We start from the raw sequence: 21,855 nt of genomic DNA on the forward strand, positions 1-21,855 counted from the left end.
ATGGTGAAAACAAGCTCTTGATATGAAAAGAAATGAAAACTTTAGCACCATTTGTTTTTCACAGCGTCTTTAAATACTTTATCGTAAACTTATTCATCTTATATCTGTTCGTTTGTCTTTTTCTGTGGTAATTTTCTGCATAGGAGTCAGCAAAACTGAACTTTGAACCTCGATACATGACGACCACGGTGATTCTCCCAGTTTTACAGTATCCCCCGTCTGTGGCAGCATCACCCTTTAAGCATAAGGGGAAAAAATGTTGAAATATATGGCTCAAGCTTTCCTGCAGAAATTAATTATGTAACCTATTGTAGCATACCTCCAAAGTTCACGGTGCATGAAAAACTTAATATGCATGGCCTTCACCTTTACAGGCTCATAAAACTGTAGAGTTGTGCTTAATTTTTTTTTTTTACTTATTTTACAGTGTGACAGAAATAATTTATTAAGACCGGCATATGATAATAACACTCTGCTTGGGAGAGATGTTAAAAAGTTGGGTTTGATGTCCACTCGCACAGCCGCAGAAAGGTCAATAATATTTTTTAATACGCCTCTAATGATATTCATGTTCTTAGTCATCACCTTTAAATTAGATTTTGTGAGGAGCAATGGAATTAATTCCACCGTCTAAAAAAAATCTGAAGTTATGTGCGTCTGTGTAAAATACGTTGCCATTATCAAGATATAACTGAGTAGACATATATATGGATAGATAGATAAAGGCTTATGGGTTAAAAAATACTGCATGCACTTTTGCGTTAGAGAGAGTTTGATTTCGCTCAGCCCTGCAGTTTTTTTTCTCAGTTAGAGTGAAATGTAGCAAAAACAGTATAACACAATCTGTAAAGGCAGAACTCTTTATTTATCAAGTGGCTCTCTGGCACATCAAGTATTGTATTTAATACTCTGTAGTACTTTACTGTCACTCTGGATGTGTATGCTGTTGCTGTTTGACCTACATCTCAGCTGTGATGTTTGTGTGAAAATGAAAAAAGGTAAAAACGCCACTTTTAAATGCTCCCTCACGCATGTATCACAGACTGGACTCATCAAGTCAGGGTTGTGCGTGTTCTCCGACCAGGGCAGGTCTGGCGGCCCTGCCTACTACTTGATTAGGCCACTCTGACAACCCAGCAGCCTGGTAAGGTCAAGCCCTACAGAGTGTCAGAGAGGTGGGATGATGATGTATCTCTCTGATGTCTCCGTTTTTATCCTCTTGACTTTGTTGTTTTTCTCTTTACTCTTTTTGCCCATCTGTTGGGGACGCGTCTCCCATCAGAGCTGGACATCTAGAATGTTTACCGTCTGCGTGCCTGCAACAGAGCATTGCTTTGTATCGTCTGCAAGTAACAAACCGAAAAGAGACTTGGTGGATTCAACGCCTGCTTCACCTACTACACCTGTTGGTTTGTCTGACACACAATAGTTCTTGTAGCATTTTTTTTTCATATGTTTCAGAGGCTAGTTGTACAAAAACAAAGTAGTCACTTAACCGTTGCTATGTGGTTAATGTCTTACTAGATGTCTCACGTGTTTCATGTGAAAATAGAGATATAATTTTTCACATATCTTAGACAGACTTTTCTTTGCATATTGTCAAAAAATGTTTTAGCAAAATGTTAAAATAACCTAATTGCATTTTTTTCTAACATGTAACATCCTTTGTATTAGTTTTCTACCGGAGAAAACTTGGTCTACACATGGTAATGAAAGGCTGTTTGGGATGCTAGCCCAGTGGTTGGGCTTGCACAGGTATTTTGTCTCTTTTCATTCACGTTATTTATTCACTGAATTAGAAACAGGCCGCGTTTTTAGAATTTAAACGATAGAATTATATGAATATATACATGTAGGTCTATAATTTAATGGTCAAGGACACAGTTCAAATCTCACTCACCTCCACACAGCAGACCAAATACTGTGTCACGTAGGCGTTAGTGTTGGATTGCTGCTTACCCCCAAATGACAGATGTGTAATCCACAATCGGAAAGGGATTTTTTTGATTTTCACAGGGTAGAGAATTAAAATTTTGATTGCTATATTAAATTTTTTATTGAATAGACTGGATACTGAATAGACTGAATACAGCAGCGCAAAGATTTTCATCTTTTAATGCCAGGTTTGGAGCTAGGTATGTGGTTATAGTTTATCCATTATGCCAGACCTTCCCAAAGTGTGGGGCCCACCTAGGGGGGGCACAGAGCCATTGCAGGGGGGGGGGGGGGGGGTATGAAAAGGGGGAAGAAAAAGAAAAACAACGCTTGGACACTGCTAGCATAATGGACAGGTTTTTGACAGGGTGCCCACACAAACGCAAAGCATGCGATGAAGCATCGCTGAATATGTTTCCAAACCAACTTCATTCTAAGCCAAAGACTAGAAAATATGGTGAAGCAAATTTTCCCTTTGGCTTAACCTGCACAAGTGCCAAGGTAGGTCTCCCCTGCAGATTTGGTTTTCCCTGTGTCGGGAGCAGCACTGGGCTGTTCAAATCACGGACAAACAGTATCCCACATTCTTGATTTTTAGTTCACAAAAACTTCTCGTAAAGACTAACTACTCCTGACATGTTGGAGATGTTAGCTCTTTATACAGTAAAGTTACAGCGGGATACAAATAACATCAGGCTGATCCTGCCACGATTTGTTCCCTCGGTTCAAATCCCGGACAAACAGTATCCGACAGCTGTTTATGTTTTTGAACCCATTTTGCACAGAGAGGCATTTTTTAAGAAATGTATTGACAGCAATGTTAAATATTATTACACAGGAAAAGAACAACTACACGTAAAATAATTACACTGTGACTTCTCTGCCTTTCTAAATAGTAACTGAGTGCGTGTAAAACTTGTTGATAGAGACAAAATACTGTCACTGTTAATCTGAATATCTGCCATTATGCAATTCATCTCATGTAAACAATAACGTGGCGCACAGCGTGACGTACCTTTGACGTTGTGTGCGTTTATGTGTGGACGAAACAGCTGCGTTTTCAAAAACACCCGTGTAGGTGCAGACGTAGCGTAAAAGAGTTAGTAGTTTATTTTCTTACTACCTGTAATTTATTGCAGATTACTTCTATTTACTTATTTACTTAATTGTTTACTAAATGTTTGAGGTGTGAAATATACTGCAGTGGAGCAAAATATGGGTGTGTGTGGTTGGAGGATGTGTTTGTGCGTGCGTGTGCGCACGGGGGGGGGGCGCGAACATTTTTCTTGTAAAACAAAGGGGGCCTAGCAATAGTTTGGGAACCACTGCATTATGCCATGCACAGGCTTAGTACTTTACATGCCCACAGGATGCTCACACCGTGTATTCATGAACTTACATGAACTGCATTTTATCCCCAAAACAAAGAGGTGTTCTTTTCTCCCGGGCGACTGCAAGCGGTTTGTAGGTGAGAACAGCTGCTGTGATCCAGATGTTTCGCCCTAAGCCATTCATCCTACACGCTGCTTCTTCTGTAGGAGCGTCTCTTCCTGTTAGAATGTAAGCGGGCATTTCACCTGCTAATTTTGCTGATGGCGCTAGTTGAGCAAGTGGTCGGGGGATTGGCTATTGTCAGTGTGACCTCAGCAACAGTTTCCATCACGTCTGAAAGCAAATGGGTGTAAATCACTAAATAAGAATTCAAACTGCATCTTAACATATCCACACGCCTCAGATATTCAGTGAGTAAGGATACAAAAGGATGCCGCTGTGCCAGATTTCTCTCGTTTCCCCTCTTGGTTTTGGTTTGCGCCTTTGCGTCAGCGTCTCCATATGAACAGTGAGAGAGGCTAGAAGTTTGTGCTGTGTGTGTGTGTAGCAGCAGGTGTATATGTGGGGAGCCGTGCATGGGTGTGTGTGACTGTGCTCAGGTGGCAGATACCCTCGGTAAATCATTTCAAATCCATTTATTCAGAAGCCTGTGTGCAGACGACACCTGCACAACGCTGCCAAAGATGTGCCACAATGTCAGCCACTCCGTTTGCAGCTCTGACCCCACCGGCTGGCGTGTGCATGAATGTGCACATGTTTATGTGTATGCATGCTATGTGCTGTGTCTAGTAGTATTCAGTGTTTGTCTATTTATGTTAGGGTAGGTGACTCTGTCAAATGTGTCTTATTCTAAAAGAGAGAGAGAGAAAGGAAAAGCAGCAGGGGAAGACTTTCTGAGTGGCTGTGTTATTGCTGTGTTGCTTTCAATGACTGCCGCCTTATATCTAGCATCAATCCCGAGGATAAGTAGTTAATTTAATTACTTTAATGAACAAACTGATGCTAAAAAGGAGGAAGCTTTGGTTCCTAAATAGCAAATTAATTTTTAAAAACCGCTAGAGATCAAATTAATGTTATTTTTAGCTCGGATTTATACTTTTTTTTTTTGATATGACAGCTGTCTTAATCTGTGTTCAAAATGAGTTCGTTTGCGTGTGTCGTTTGCACGGTGACAGTCAGTTGTGACAGTTGTAAAGTGTTCTTGAAAAAGCGCCCGACGTGGACACTCAAGGCAGCCAGACGAAAGATTTGCGGGCTGTGATGTCTGTGTGTCAAATTACTTATCTCGCTAAGCATATGCTGGCACTTCAGAATCATATACTTCAAACCGGGATCCTTCAAAAGCATCAAAACGGACTGTCTTATTCAACACATCAGTCATGTAGCCAACAGCAAAATGAGCGAGATGTCATTTGCACTCGACAAAAAAAAAGAAAAAGAAAGCTTCCGGAGACATTTTAAAGACGCTCTCGATGACTGTTTCAATTTGGAAAGAGCGGTAATGATATCGTCTCAGCTGCCTTTTGTGCTTTTTTTTTTTTCTGAAGATACAAGTCCACGACAAAGACTACTTAGATGTGCACTTCAGCTAAAGCTTTGCCAATTATTAATCTGAGTCCGGAAGACAATTAGTAAATCACTGCAGCACCCATTATCCAGCTGTTGCCCTAGATTTCAGGATTTTGTTGGGTTTTTTTGAAGAGTGAGGCAATCTCAGGGTCAATTTAGCCTGCCGCTAATGACAAAACACGAAATAATGATCCACGCTTTCAAACTTTGCACGCGCTTTGTGCCAATAACAAAGTCGTCTTTTGTTTTGAAAGTCTGAAATAAAATTATACAAACAATAATGACCCTCCTGCTAGATTATAAAAAGAAAAACAACAAAAATGTCTTTGCCAAATGCTACTGTAGCGATCCCCCTCCTTACACCTCAGCTCTCACAGCGCACCGGTCCTTGAGCTCGGTGCAAATATCTCACTTGGTTTGTACTGTTCCAAGTGTTGCAGAGGGCTAAACTATTTCATACTGCGTTAATTGGCCAGTGTCATTCCTGACGTTTGAATAAACAGAGAAAAAGAGGGAAAGCTGAGACAAATGGTGGCTAATTAAAGTGGTGTGTGTGTGTGTGTGTGTGTGAGAGAGAGAGTATTACAGAGTGAGAAACCAGCTGACAAAAAAAAGGAGTGACGAAACACCCCGTCTGACAAAAGCAACTACTTTTTTTTGTAATGGAAACTTAAGATGAATAGAGTAAAAAAAAAAGAAAACATTCTACTTTCTTTGAAATCCTCTGCCTCTCTAATTGGGTTTTATTTAACGCTGACTGAGGGAGAAAGGAAAGTAATGATTTGCCACGTATTAAGAACAGGCGATTTTTAAGCCTTTGGCTGGAAGTATTTTTGAGAATTGTCATTAAAGAAAACAAAAAAACGTGTATAGTAGAGCCATCTCTCTTCTCCTGACCCTCACCGCTGCAAGCAATCTGATAAAACTCCCAGGAAAACTAATCTTAAAGAAGAGAGAAGAAAAATAAAGAGAAAGTAGGAAGTAGGTAGAGAAATGTTTGAACTCCCACCCAAGGGGGGACTCTTGTTTTCAGAGGTAGTGGGTTGGTCCGCCACATCATCCCCTGGGGGAATTCTCCTCCTCACCATTTCTCTGCTACTCTACAGTAGCCTCACCTTATGTTACAGTCCCTCTCCATCTCTCCTTGTCTGTGTGTGTGTGTCTGAAAGACTCACATGTGTGGGTGCGCACACATATACAAACCTTCAAACACTCGCCCAGCCCCCCCATCTCGCTTTTCTCACATTTGACCACTTGTCAGTTGATGTTTATGGGCCATTGTTTGCAGTGCTGATGATCATTGTCACCGGTTGATTCCATTACACGTAGCTCTCTGATGGATGGGGCCTACCCTGGCGTCCACTGATACGGGTGTCCTTGACCACCGGGGCAGACGCAATGAAGAAAGTAGGCATAGAAGAGGAGACTTGATCCTTTATTTAATTTTTTATTCACTAGGAAGTGTATCTCACGATCCGATTTTATGAGTGATTTCCAGGTGGGAGAAAACATTAAATGATTTCAAAAACTGTGGGCAAAACACAAAACGTGACAAAGTTCAACGCTTTAATAGCTGATTGGTAAACATACCAAAGAGGAAATGGTGGAAAACACACAGAAAATACAGAACAAATCACACATCAAAGCATTTTCTGATCTGATGACAGCCCTTTTCCTTTGGCAGTGCAGTAGCTGAGGTTTGGTTTACAGTTTGTACACAAAAACAACCTGGAATTCGGGGTTTGGGTTAAAACAAAACAAAAAGAGCATGTAGTGAAACGGGAAAAGCGCTGTTTTGGATTAGCATGACTACTTCAGTAAGCATTCACAGACATTGTTATTTTAATCAGAAACACAAATGCTAATGGTAGCAAGCAAAGCCTTTGATTGTATTTGCAGTTTTTACAGTTTTAGGAAAAGATGGTGAAACGGATTGCCGCACACCTTTTCTATAACATAAACCAGGTTTATGCTTTGCTCAGAAAAGGAATATATTATTATATAATATATTAATGTATATATTTAATAAAGTTTGGGCCCATGCCAACATCACAGGATCCTGCTATTTGTCTTGGGAGACCTGCATACTGCATGCATGAAGTGCCAGGGCCAGCACCTACGACGTCACACCACACGAGCACATGTGAAACCAGTATACAGTATGCTCCAGCACACAATGAGTCAAAGCACCAGCCAATCAAGATCTTAGAACAGTGGTCCCCAACCCCCGGGCCACGGACAGGTACTGATCTGTGATTCGTTTGGTACCGGGCCGCGAGAGTTGAGGCTCGGGTGTGAAATTTATGGTTTTTGGGATTTTTATCAGTTTTTATCTTTATTTATTTATTATTTTTATCATTAACTCAGTTTCCCTGGATCTTTTCCCGTTTTCTGAATAAATCTTTTTTTTTTTTTTGGTACCGGTACTGGTTTTATTTTTTTGTATTTATCCGCAACACCTTAAATGCTTAAATGACATAAACCAGTCCGTGGCGCAAAACAGATTGGGGACCGCTGTCTTAGAAATCTCAAATTTGACCAAAAAAAGGTATTTGTAAATGAAAACAAAGCTTGTTATATATTAATTTCTCAAAATGTTTGTTTTAAGTGAAAAAAATACCACCATGGCATCTAGAGCAGGGCAATATGACCAAAAATATTTATCACGATATACATTTGAAAATTTGCGATAACAATATAACTGATGATATAATTGACACTAGACAAAATACTTTACAACTCCTCAACTTTATTAGTGCAAAAAAAACCCATCAATGTATTTTCACTTAAACAAGCAGCTGTTTTTATGTGGATTAAAGTTATATAAAAATTTAACAGTGCAAATGCAAATTTCTCGCTGACAGTTTAACCAAAAGGCATTTCTGGTGGAAATCGGCCGACATATCCTCAGCATAACCATGTATAATATCCACAAAACTTAAAAAGAGGTTATACACACACAATACAGTAATATTATGTTGACGCACAGTACGTATCACTCCGCGAGACTCCTGCCTACGATAGCTGTAATGCTCCGACAATCCATCAAGCGGTGCGGGTTCGTAGCTTAGCAAAGTCGTACTGAAACATTTGACAGATTTTTGAGCGCCGTGTACCACATAAAATCGTTTCGAGGTCAGTAAACACAACCAGAATTCATACATAAACAACACGGGATTATAAGCAGGGCTGCACATAAGTGGTCCGCAGGTGCGCATTCGCTGTCAAAATAAAAGACGCGCACCAGATAAGAAGTTGCAATGCGCGTTTCCGTACATATAAAAGGCACTGTTGTTGTCCGCTAGAGTGGGATTTTCACAGCATATTCTGCACCACATCTCTGTGCGTTCATCATTTGTTTGAAGCCAGCTCACATGCTGCAACCACTTTTCCGAGAATACGCACTTCTTTCGCGGTTCGGACTCCTTCTGACATTTCTTTGGAGGTGGAGGAACACCAAAGTAATTGCTTAAAGGAGCTTGCTTCGACATCTTTAAGAGTTCTAAACAAATGTCTGTCCTCCTCCTGAAAATCTTATGTACGCAAACGCGCATTGTACCTTCTTATCTGGTGCGCATCTTTTTTTTTTTGACAGCGACCACTTATGTGCACCCCTGATTATAAGGGGCATTGTTGATTTTCAGAAAAATCAAAAGATTGATTTTAAGTGTGCCGTATTTTCCAAAAAACACGGTAATAATGACGGCCTGCTAGCATGCTCTACCAAAAATATTGCTTTATTGTGTATCATACGGACGATAGCTAAACCAGCTCCACACCACTGAACTTGCAGCATTTTTACAAACCAATTCTGGTTCATCCAACGATCCGCTTTCGCCCTTCTCATTCTCTGTCACCGCCATGCTTTTTCCGCCATGTGCGTATGAAAACAAAGGCACTGCGCATGCGTGTTTTACCCATATTCTATTGCGATATTTCATTTTCTTACCATTGCCCAACATTATACCGGTATTACCGTGAATGGTATGATATGGCCCAGCCCTAATGGCATGTTTGGGGCTTTCTGCTTGAGTGGAAGACGCATGAACTGCATGGACATGAACAGCATTAAGGTTTTGCATGCAGAAAAATTGTATTCAATCATTTAATTGTATAAAAGACACATTGTATTTGTCATGGTCCTGGGTCATTTTGGCCCAGCGTTTTGTGTTTCCTTGAAGTTCATTTTTGTGCTTTGTGTTTATTCTGATTTTGTATTGGTTTAGGGTTGAACCTGTAGTTTGGTGTGTGTGTGTGTATTCAGCCCTACCTGTGTCTGTCCTTGGTGCTCTGTTCATGTCCCCGTGTTGTGTTGTAAATCAGTCTGTGTGTTCCTGCTTTACTTTGAAGGCTCATGTTCTGGATTTCCTATTCTATTTTGAAGGTCTGTGTCTGTTGTCATTGTGTTCAGCTTGTGTCCTCCGGTCCTCATGTGTATTAGGTTCAGCTGTTCTTCCCTCCTGTGTGTGATTACCTGATTACCTTGTGTGTGTGTATATTTAGTGGGTGTCGGTCTGTGTTCATTGTCGGCTCGTCTGCGTTCTATGGTGTTCCTGTCTCTGCGTCTCTCTGCCCCGCACCCCTTTTGTATGGTCTCAGGTTTGTCATTTAGTTCTCCCAGTTTAGGTTTCTTCAGTTGTTTTGTCATGCCTCACTGCCTGTTTCTGCCATTGTCACTTTGTAAATAAACATCACTCGTATCATCAGTCACTGCTGCATTTTGGGTCCTCCCTTTCCTCCACACCACACGGCTCACTCCGCCAGCCGTGACAGTATTTGTTTTCTTGGTGTGCATTTGTGGCATTTCCTTTCTTTTAGGGTTAAATGCACATTAAAGAGCTGGGTGTGCTTAATGGTACCCACCTGGTTGTGCCTACAGTAGCTGCAGTTTTAAACAAGCAGTATATTTACACATATATCAGTGACTAATGCACGGCCACTGTACGTCTCTGCAGAACAATATGGCTAGTCTGTGAATTGTCAGATTGCTAAGCTCAAGAAGCAAAATGTTGGCTCTTTCCTCAAGAATCCTTGCATCGCTTTAAACAAACTGCTTTCCTTGGCTTAATAAAGACTTAAACTGACATGAGTGATGGAAGAGACTGACATGCAATCGAGCTCTCTTAATTGAGTTTGATGCTCCCTGATTATGACTTTAATTCATATAATTAAAAAAAGTTCACATGGTAGTTGTAGTAATTTGTGTTGCTTTACTCTGGTCTTAATTACATTATCGAAGTGAGTGTAAACAAACTGTCTGTGGTCTGGCCTCTTGCGGTGCTCCAGTGTCACAAAATTATTAGAAAATTTCTCCGCCACCTCGCTGAATTAGCGCTCGCAACTCACCGAAACCGATGAGCCAGAAGCGACGCCATCGCTCAGGAGCCACACATCACCGGCTGACGACTGCAATCACTGATGGGAGAAGACGGGCTTGGATTTAACCAGGCTGCCGCCAGGATGTAGTGTCAGTGAGGGATTGGCCATGAAGGAGTGTTGATAGCTAAAACATTTACCGTGAATCCAGCTATAGTCATTTTTCACACGGGCGAGGCATCATTGATCAGGACGATATCTCGCGCAGGGGAAAGTGTAGTTAAAGGCACATGTTTAACAAGCTTCACCGGCATTTTCCAAAAACGGTCACAGAAAGACTTACCATTAATATTCTGAGCAAAGACAGAGCCCCTTTCCATTTCTCAGATCTGTCTTTTGTCAGAGCGCTTTTCTTATAAAACACCTTCCTCGTATCGGACGACGTTATCATGCGAGATTCTGCTCTTTGATGTAGAAATTAGCTCCGCTTTGAGTCCTAATGATTCTTATCTTTTACTATCATCCTGCCCGTGTCCCTTTAAGACAATGCCACTGTGCAATAAGAAGGAAAGCCCAAGCCTCCAATAACACTACCACTAATGGAATTGCAATATGCAAAGCTATGCTAATTTTATGCATACTGTCAACCTACATAGTGGCCGTTCTTCATCCGTTTCAAAAGATGCGACTGCAATTAGACGACAGCTGATTGAAATCATTTGCCTTTTTATGATTCCGTTACTTTTGAGAGCTGACAGTGTGTTGTACAATTCACTGACAGTATGTTTTCACCGCACGCACAGATTAACTGCTAATATTGACCCTGACGCAAACCAACGGGTTGTACATTTCAAACGAGATGCTCGCTATCATGCCGGTTTGCGTGCGGTGTGTCATTTACCGTAGTCCCTGATTACCTGGTGATTTATGCTTTATATAAGGCTCGGGGAGCTTTCAAAGACACACGTGTACCATACCTTTACAGTGACTTAACATGTCTGAGACAGAGGAATTGAAATGATAGTTTAAGGGCTGCAGGGAAAAGAGAAGACTTATCAGTTAAGACTTGCTTTGTATGTAGGATATTTTTTCCCCTTCTCTCCTTGGAAGGCAGGGTGCAGTTGATGAATTCTTAAGCAGATCTTGCTGATAATTGTATTTCATAACTGTCATGCGGAGAGGGACTGTCCGCTGAGAAGCTATTTGTGTCACTGCATCTCTCTCTCGCTCTGTCTCTCCCCCTCTCTCTCTCTGCAGCCTCTTCAATAAAACTCAAATCACGACAGAGATTGTTAAGTCTACCTCCAAGATTATTAAATCCAAATGGAGAATTTATGGGTGACACTTCATAACAATTAATCTGAGATGCTTGATTAATAAAGTTTGCCCACCCCAGCCCCCCCTCTCATTCTCTTCTTCTTCTACTTCTTCTTTCTCGCCCTCCCCATTACTAAAGTTGTCCTGTTTGAGTGGGATGGAGGAGGAGGGGAAGAGACGTACGGGTGGCAGGATGGTTGTCACGGACGACATGAGTGTCATTCTTTTTGATTAATGGAGCATTGTGACCCCGCCCCTAACCCCCCACCACCACCAACACACACACACTCACACACGCCTCTTTCCCGAGCATGCCCACTCTCACCTCTGCTAGGGCCCCCCACACATCCACCTTCAATAACAGGTAAAAATAGATGTGGGCCAAGTTATGCTCTCCCATTTACTCCTTTACTAGACATGATTTGATGGTGAGGGGGGGCAGAGATAGGAAGGACAGAAAGAGACAAAAACTACACAAAGGGCAGGAAGATGGAAAGAAGGATAGAAGTGAAAAGGACAAAAAAATTTAAAAAGATGGACCTGTTTAAAAAAATCTGAGAGAAAGGGTGAAATGGTTAATAAATAAGGGTAAAAAGGAAAAAAGCAACAGAGGAGACAGAAAGACAGGATTTTTTGGAGAATGTCACCTACCTAACCTTGTCACCATGTTAAGTCAGCTGTGATTAATTAGTTGAATGAGACTGAGCAATTAGGTCAGGAGTTTGGGTGTGTATGAGTATGCGTGTGTGTGTGTGTGTTCATGCATAACTTTTATTTATTTATTTATATCAAGACCATTTTATTGCCAAACGACAGAATCTGGGAACAGAAACACTTTTTCTCCTTTATTTGCCTCCCCGACAGCCTGTTTCCACTGCTCACACGCTCCGCTTGAATCGCAGACACGTTTAAGTAGCGAAAGCCCATGTACAATTTCAGGCACTTTCAAAAACACAACGTAGATGTTTTTGCATTAATCATCTTTGAGATTTGTACGTCTCCACGTGCAGGTTTGCTGAGATTTCAGGTTTTGCTGTAGATTTATTTACAGCTGGTGCTTTGTTTGCGATACATAAAACCGAGGCAAACATCTCGATGCGCGAAGGTTCTGTGACGTATTACGGCTAAACTGTGGCCCTAGATTCGTTTAAACGAATGTGAGGATAAGAAAACCCTGGGACAAATCCTTGAACCAGTAAAGGCTTACAAAAGATCATATTTAACAATGATGGCTATATATTTTCCTTTTTGCAATTAAAGAGTCCCTCTGTGTAATTTAATGCTTCTTTTCAAGTGTCGGCTCCCCTGAGACTTGGCCTGTAGCTATGCCATCGCTCTTGGTGATTATCATTAATGAATGTCGGCGAGGACCATCCCTCAATGTGACTAGGGAGGAAACACAAGCCCTAATTAAAGGTTCCTATTCATAAATATATGCCTCAAACTACACAGATCGACCGGCGCTATGCACACAAGTCATGTTAATGTCAGAAAAGCACCTTTTTAAGAGCATTTTCTCCCTTAATGTACGACACACCAGCTGCGGTGACAGATTTTAGCAGCCGAAAGCCCCGCAGCGAGGGATGTGTGCAATATGAGATTTGCAGATTTAAATTCAAGAGTAAAAGGAAAAGATTAGGACGCCCTAATTTGACACACGAGAGGACCTGATGACAAAAATGCTCGATTTCTATCTATCTATCGTCTTACTGCCCGAGTTAGCATTAAGATGTAGTTCTTGCAGACTGCTTTACGTTTTACCGCACGCGGTTGAAAGGAGCTCATTGTGCTTAGAAGTCAAAATATAAAAAAATTCACAAAACGAAATGTTATACAGGTTTACATGACGTCACTGGAGATGAAAGTAATCCCGACTGCTTGTGTACTCTCGCTGAAAATCATTTTAAATTGCTCTAAATGTGGACTGACGACTGCTCTCGTAAACCCAATTGGTTGCGTTGTCACACCAGTTTCCCAGACAAAGCTACTGGTAATTGTTATGTGAAGAAGATAATGTTAACACTGAGGATAATATTCCACATTCTGTCTGAATGTTCTTTTTTCTCCCCCCTCCCTCACTGACATTCGAAAACTCTTGTCGGAAAAAGAGCTGGGAGAGACAAACATTTGGCTGCTTCTCTTTCCTCCTTAATGGCTGAAAAATGCTAATTGGCGCGCACGTGTCAAGGAAAACAAAAGGCAAGGGAGGAGGAGAGGGAAGGAATGTGCGTGTCAGAGAGGCTGGTATTTTGAAATGTGAAATATGTCACTTTATTCAGCCAAGTTGGGACGGATTTTTAGCAAGGTTGTTTGAGGAAGTGGGAAATCTCGTCGTTTACACCGTTTGCCTGAGTAACGTTTGACCCGTGGTGGTGTGTAGCGTTTAAATAGGTTTTTTTTTTTTCTTTTTTTGGGGGGGGGGCATCCTGATGCTCTGCATTTACTTTGCTCATACTTTGTTTCCGCCACAGCTAATGTAAACACCCTGAAGCGGCTCAGTTCAGGTTCTGCATGCTGTAAAATAACACCTCGAATCCCTCCGAGACTCCAATCCTTTAATAAACTTGCATCTGTCACCGCTGCACCGCACTTCATCACGTTCTTCGTCCAAACTGACAGAATAAAAAAAAAAAAAGCCCAGGTGGGGATTACAAACCTTTAATTGCATTGTCAAAACTACAGCAACACATTTTTTTAAACTCTTCACTTTAAACAAGTCATGGAAAAAGTAAATCTCTATATCAAAAATATAAAAAAAAAAACCCTCTCCTTCACTCCATACTCACACTTGGCATTTTAATTATGCAGTCTTATCTGATAGATGTGGAGATATATCTCGTGTCAAAGTTAGAGCCTGTTCTTTATTAATTTTTTATTATATATTCTTATATTCGGGCTGTCAATGATTGTCGGGAATCTGATAGGACCCTTCATTGATTGAAGATTATTCAAGATTATGAGGAGAGGTATTATCATAAGCCGTGAGCTTTCAACATTCGAAATCTTAACTTATTTGAACAATTCTAAAAGCAAAGATTACACCCTATTTCAGTCCACTATAAATGCGTTTATGAGTCCAGCAGTGTGCCCTGCAGACAGTAACAACACCCCCAACAGCAAATCTGCAGTGCACTTATCATACTTGTATGCCAGCAGAGCCCAAACCTTTTGACATCAGAGGTCTTTGGCTGCAAAAAGCTTGAACGGTTAGCCACAGGCCAAAAATATGCAACGCCACATTAATTATTTATAAATATTAAGAGGAAGGCATTAAATTCATGCTTTTTTCCAGCAGGATTTTTTTTTTCCAATAATCTTTGCCATTAGCATGATTACATAAAATAGATCCTTAAACTGAAATGATAAGCATAGATTTTTCAGAATAAAAGCACAAATGAATGCCTAAGGGTAACAGATATGTTTCTAAAATGTGAATAAAGCAATCCTGCAGATTATGTTAGTCTCAAAACCTTTTTAGTATTAATAATTTATCCGCTGATATACATTTATAGTTCTGGTGTGTTAACTATCATTTAGCTTATTATTAAACTAACGGTTGGTGTGGTCCATTGTGTAATTCATCAAATGGGAAAAAATTACAACAATTCCTTCTTGAAGTACTAAAGACATTTACAAAAAAATTTTTTATCTCTCAGATATATAAAAGTTATACTTTTTGTATAAAGTTTTTTTTTTGTATAAAGTTTCCCATTTAAAACAAAAATCAAACAAACTGTAAACTAAAGTGGCAGAATTAACAGAACGTTACAGTTTGCGTAGCCTCAATACAAACTGACACTGCCCACCCTCCCCAAAGTAAAAGTAAACAAACCGTGTGTGGCCTAAACACATATTTTTATTTATTTATTTTATTTCGATTTTTTTCCCCCAACAATGCTCTCTAAGATGCTGACTACGATGACAAAGATGATAACAAATGGAGCACAAGAGTTGAAATAGTACTGAAGGAAAAGATGAAAGAGGGAGAAACTAAGAGGATAAGTGGAAGACAATGGATGGATGAATGGATGTTTACTGTGTTGTGTGTTTGAGTGCCAAGTACGAGGGTACTGTGCACAAATTTGATCAAAATGTGAAAGAACAAACCTCAAGGCATAAGTGGATTTATTCACTTTTTTAACAACTTTAGATTCTACAAAAATGTATTAGACGGCGTACAAAACTAGGTCTAAATAGTAACAGAGCCCTGCTGTTGAACTCTCTTATCAATAGTATAAACTGAATTTAAAAATGACCATTACACTGCCTGGAAACAGTAAACAAATACACATATAATTTCCTACTTTTTCCTCAGTGTTCTTTATGTATACGCCAGTCCGGCATATAATTCACAGATTACTTTTGACTGCAGCTAGAGCAACAACACAGTCGTTATTAAAAGTAACAGCATTCGCTCGGCAAAATAATTGCGTTTGGCATTATTTGGTCATCTGAGACTATCAGTGTTTTCAAAGTGCCTCACCTGATTTGACAACCCGCAGGACTTGTTTGCATTGTGATCCGCTAGACTGTATAAACAGCTTTGCTTTGCATCATCATGTCAGACCTAGAAAGAGGAAAAGGAAGGAGACAAAAGGAAGCAAAAACTATAACGTATGTAGATATACACAGAGGCTGCATGGATGTTCTCACAGCTCTGAGAGGCTATCTCCATGCAGAAAACGCGTGACATGTCATCGTGCTGTCAGTGAGCTGTAGTTAAGTGGAGGAAGGTGCTTTGTGTGTACAAGTTGGGGGTGGGAGGCGGGAAACAACTGTTTCTGTGTTTGGCAATTCTCGTTCGCACACATGGACACGAGTGGCTGAATCACAGTTAGAGGATCTACTATAGCGAGCAGTTTGGATCACAATCTCCAAATCGCAAGACACCGACTTTCACTTGTACACCTAACACCCTATATGTTAGGTGAGAGGTTACACGGAGAGGGGCATTTATTAAAACGCGCGTGTGTGTGTTTCAACAGGCTGTTGAAATTCAGCTCCAAGGTCACTAACGTATACGCGTCCTCAAACAAGATGAGGGAATAAGAGAAAAAGATGGGAAAAGAAACAATACTGCAGCGTCTCAGTGCATGTGCAGGGATGTTTTAAGTGCTGAGATGGCTCTCTGCCCTTTTCCCTGAACCACACGTCCCCACCCCGGCCTCAGATCAGCTCTTGCACGGCCGTCTCCTCTCTAAGCCTTTTGCTGCCCCTCCGCAAAATTCTTACAGATGCAAAAGATCAAAAGTTAATGTCAATTAATCTATTAAAAAAATGTTTTAAACAACTATTACATTCTTTCTATTTCATATTTCATCATTATTGACTCAATTCAGATTAGATTTCCGTGACCTCTTTGTAGCATTTTAAAGTTCAGCATATATCTGAAAATGTAAAACTGATCAAACTTTTGTTTTTCATTATACTAGTATTGATGCTTATTACTGTTTTTTAGCAGTGGATTAGTTTGTGGCGGTGGCTATGCAGCCAAACTGGTTCTATATTACTGCATTAATAGCTTCATCACAAAACACAGCAATGCAGCATAAACATATATAAGAATAAGCAAAGGTAAGATGTTTACTAGTTAGTTAATGGCAACAATCAGAATTATTATAATGAGGATAACATATACTACAAAACAATAGATATTAAATCATTACATTTGTTTTCCAGTAAATGTGTGTTCACGTTCAAAAATGTAGGAAATGAAACCTACTAATCAGTCTAAATAAACAGAAATGTGTGTGTGTGTGTGTGTGTATTTATATTCCACAGCTGTGTTAGCTTTATATGAAAAGCACCATAAGATGGAGAAAAGCAGCTCTCCTGTCTGTCCGCAGACTCTGAGATGGAAATATTAGTGACGTAAGTCTGTTCCATCAATCAGCAGCCAGGCAGGGACAGACAGATGTTGGGGCGGTACTTGGTATTTCTTTTACCATATAATAAGCCACCTCAGACGTGTTCCCTGCGCAGATTAGGAGTTCTGCAGGCAGATAGGAGGCTTGCTCCAAAATAAACTCGTCAGTCGAGAAGCAGAAAACTTCTCTGCTGTTCGTGATCCATACTTACTACCCGGTCACTGTGAAAACGCCAAATTACCTGAAGGATAAATTAGGAAACTCACCCGGAATTAGTCAAAGCGGGAGTGGAACGGCTGGGAGATTTGTTTTGGGGTTTTTTTAAATCCAGTTTCTTCCTTGATCCGGTCCAAACCCTCTGCTTTACAGCCTGAACTGAAGCCGGTGTAGCTGGATGAATAATAAGTCCGACGCCTGGCTGCAGACGGAGCGCACACAGTCTGTGCCAGATTTCATGGCATCCAAGTTATGCTGTGATTATCACCGCACCCTCTATCGGGCTCAGTGTAAAGCAAATTTCAGACTTTTCCTCCTCTCCTTCACCGTGCTCCTCGGCGCTTGCCGCATCAGTCGGCTATACCATGATGCCTCATTAGAAATAACACTAGCCGAGATTGTGTGCTCTTTATAAACACTTTATGGTGGATAATAGTTAGGATGGAGTGTAGGCTATTAATGGAGCCTCTTGCGGATTCAGAGCCCCTCCCCTTCCCTCACCAGAAGCCCCACTTTAAAAAGGTGTAACGAATCGATCTTCAGCCTTCTTTGTCCCCCTAAAGAGGTCACCAAAAATATCCACATTTTTTTGGTTTTGTTTTTGCAAAACTTTGAGACCAAAAACTGACAAAGGAAATGCTGCAGCAGCATCTTATCTAGCTGAAAACTCAAGTGCAAACATTATTTTTTCCTGTTCTCCAAGTAAAACGTTGAAAGAAATTTATATTCTTATACATTATTAGAAAAAAAAACCCCTCCAGATTCCAAGCAGCTTGTAGTTGAATTATTGTGTGTTTGATGCTTGAAGTTGCAAATCTAACGGTTAGCCTGGCCTGGCAAATATCTTCTTTATTATGTAGGATCAATAACATCTGCCTGGTGCTTCAAAAATAATCAACAAATGTATTTTCTGTAGGTAAAAGATATGCCCCGAGTCCTCATTTCACTTAAAACTTTATTTGGCTGTAAGTTTGTGTAGCAGTGACTGTTACATCAAATATCTCTCTCACACAAACATACACACACACACACACACACACACACACACACACACACACACACACACACACACACACTTTTCTTACTTTTCCAGGCACCTCTCATTTCTATTGTCTGGAAACGAGGTTGCACATCGCCTCCTCGTGTGTCCAGGAACAGGACGCACCTTTCTTGGGGACAGCAGGGCGTTGAAATGAAAGCCGTCCCAGTGAACAATTAACAGCCGCAGATTGACAGGTGGGCTCTGACTGTCAGGGTGACGCTTGTGGAGGGGTGGAGTAAAGGAGAGGCCGGAAAGGCAGCTGGATGTGTCTGTCTATCAGTGGGAGCTGTCGGAACGCACCACGCATCACCAATGTGCGCACATTTCACTGCGGAGAAATATCCGGGGACGCTCCTCCTTGCGCCTTTAAAATAAATAATAACAATAAATAAAAATCAGGGAATAATAACAGCTGAGACCCGGAATCTGCTCGCTTTTTTCCTCTTTCTATCTTTTTTTTTTCTGTGATGACTTTGTGACAAATTCGTCAAGTGTCCGTGTTGACAGTCGGGCGGTAAGCGTATGTGAGTAGCCTGTTTCTTTATCCAGTGGGTGCTTTCAGGGAGATGGGATGTGAGTTGATTGCTCCGGGGTTTCCACACGCTCACACTTGACTGATTGACATACACCCAGCCCGCCTAACGTGTCACTCTTTCCTCTCCTTTTTTCTCCCCTCCTGATTTCCTCCTGTAGCTGGAGGAGACCGGAGCTGTGGCACCTGGACGGAGGGAGAGATCGCAGTTTTGGACTCATCTTCACCGCGGAGTGTGAGTTAATACGCACGAGCCGGATCTCCGTTTTCTTCACTCTTGCTGTTTACGGGGGGATGAAATTGTCCAGCCAGCGGGGCGAACGTATTTTTGATGGAAACGAGGCGACTGGCTTCAGGCAGCTCTCCCATATAATCCCTGCCCGACAGACTGAGATCCGCACGGAGCTTTCTGCTAGTTTTCAGCACGCCAGCCTGCGATGAGTTCTTCTGGCAGAAGTTAAAGGACGAGCCCCCATTTTTTCCTTTTGATTTTCTTTCTTTTTTCTTTTTTCTTCTCTAAACGATCCGCATCGTTTTCCTCGCCGGACAGCCCGATAATAACAACGATCAAAATAAATCTCAGAAACATTTCTTCAGCATCGTCCCCAGCCGAAGAGCCCAATGAACCGCTGCTGGCTCTGATTTCGTCGCCTTGCGCCGGTTTCCTCTCCAGCTCGTCCGCTATTTTGATCTCTGCATGAAAAGTCCAGCGGAAAGTCTCGCAGCAGCATGCCGAGGAGAAAGCAGCAAGCACCGCGGCGGTCAGCAGGTAAGCCCCGGCTCTGCAACCGAACACTCCCACCCCCCACATCAGAAAGGCTCCAGCACGCACACTTCGCTCCCTCCCCGGGTAGGATACAAAGCCAGGGATCGGCACAGATGTGTGTACCCCGGACAAGTTCACGCAGTAGCTCCAAAGGCCTGATGCAGGACACGATATAAGCGCTCAAAGACCTGACGTCCGTGGCTTATCGGTGAATTGTAGCTCAGAGTGAAGCAAAACAAATGTGAAGTTTAATCTGCGCAGTTTTCAACACTCAACCCAAAATAAAGTTTATTTAAATAACCTAGAGCGTAATCTCCGATCTCTATTGGGAACGGTAGCGTGTCCTTAGTTTAAGCAGCCATTATTCAGTGCCAACTTTTCCCGTTAGAAGCAAATGCGCTGAGCTGCACTTTAGTTTCAAGCTTTAAATCTGATCCTCCACTAGGTTGCCAGCATCCAAGTTCTCCAAACAAAAGCTCATCTTATCTCATTTTTACAGGCTTACGTGCTTGATGCGTTAGTGTCAGAAAAAAAAACAAGAAAGAAAAGAAAAAGAAAGAAAGAGGGGGGAAAGGGAAAGTAGCGTATTTTCAGCTTGTGTTCCGCTCTGGGATTGCCATCCTTGATTTGATGCTTGATTGATCGCCTGTCATGCGACTGCCTTTGATCTATTCATTCCTGATAAACATCAGTAAATCATTCACCATAGAGACACGCATGCGCCCGGCAGCTGGACTCCCTCAAAGGATAACTTTTTGGCCCCCGCAGAGGAGCAAAGAAAAGACAAATTGAAAGAAAAGTTCTCAAGCGGGATAAATACTTTGCGTTTAATACCCCAAGGGGGAGGGAACAAGGGAGGAGGGGTGCTGGGGCGTAGCAAGATCACAGGGTGAACTCCTATGGTCACTTCAGACCTGACCTCGTGTTCATCCTGCAGAAACAGGAAATGCTGTTTAACTTGAGTGCATCTGATATTAAGCATGGATAGAAAAGTGAGGAGAAGTTGTTCTGGAAGTCATCAGAGGAATCTGATTGATTCAGTGTGGTATAAAAATGCAAGTTTAGTATAATCAAACTAACAATTGCTAATTAACTTTTCCAGTTTTGGCAGGCTGTGTATTAGCTTCCTAAATATGAGATGGAAAACTGTAATCGCACTCTATAAACATAGCTTAATGTGATTTAGAGGAAGGTGTACTGTGAAGTGCCAAAAGTCCTGTTTTCATTTGAGAAAAGGGAAAGATCAGTGAAGTAAATTCCACTTTAACAGCCTGACTTTTGACAGTCCGGCCTACGTGTTGTCATTAAGTTGACCAGACGTGAGCTGCTCTGCGAGAGAGTCGCATGTTTGCCTGATTCCATTTGATGTCCCTGCGAGAGACGGCTGTGATTGACATGCATTTCCAAATGACGGGGGAAAGAGGAGCCTTTGAAGTTCATGCAGTAATGACCAAAGCCGAATAAAACAGCTGTAGAATGTTAAGCAGGCAGTGGAAATGTGAGGTTAAGCAGACTTAATCAAGGTTGTGACGGGAAGACTTTGAACTCGGTGGGGCTGTAATTTCTAATTGACGCGAGGCTTTAGTGATGATAGAGAGAAATGTGTTTGAAGAACAAGCCTGCATGGTGAAAATGAATAGTGGCGGTTTATATACCTCTGCCACAGCTTTGCTAGCGAAAACCCCCCATAGGAGAGCAGAAAACATGGGGGGGGTTATGTTTTGTCTTTTCCAGACTCTTCTGGTCATTTGGCTGAGCTCTGAAGTGGCCCCATTCCTGCTCAGCTTTTGAATATTGATTCGATTGTCTGCTTTTTCTGACAGACACATACATCACAGGCAGTAATGGTCAATCCTAACTTGGCAGGCTTTGTCTCGACATTATTTCCAGTACTTGACATATGGTCAATCCAAAAACTTTTAACACCTCCGCTGATGTGCGTGTGCCTGCGTGAGACTGTTTC

The 21,855-nt window shown here is 41.5% G+C and overlaps 1 protein-coding gene across 2 annotated transcripts in view; it reads left to right on the forward strand.

Moving 5' to 3' along the window:
* Positions 1–21,855, forward strand: part of LOC147303943 (teashirt homolog 1-like) — a 142,774-nt gene that overhangs the window by 92,156 nt on the left and 28,763 nt on the right. The window contains exons 1-2 of one of the 2 annotated variants that reach the window (XM_086280268.1): positions 18,762–19,118; positions 19,288–19,895. In XM_086280268.1, coding sequence (XP_086136394.1) covers positions 19,856–19,895 — 40 coding nt within the window. In that variant the 5' untranslated portion in view covers positions 18,762–19,118; positions 19,288–19,855. Of the gene's footprint in view, positions 1–18,761; positions 19,119–19,287; positions 19,896–21,855 lie in introns of those variants that run through there. The other variant, XM_086280269.1, reaches the window with a different exon arrangement.

This window comes from Aulonocara sp. 'chitande type north' Nkhata Bay, linkage group LG22 (assembly GCF_057382095.1).
Source record: "Aulonocara sp. 'chitande type north' Nkhata Bay isolate Kocher_YH1m ecotype deep benthic linkage group LG22, A_spYH_male_GT1.1, whole genome shotgun sequence".
NCBI lineage: Eukaryota > Metazoa > Chordata > Actinopteri > Cichliformes > Cichlidae > Aulonocara > Aulonocara sp. 'chitande type north' Nkhata Bay.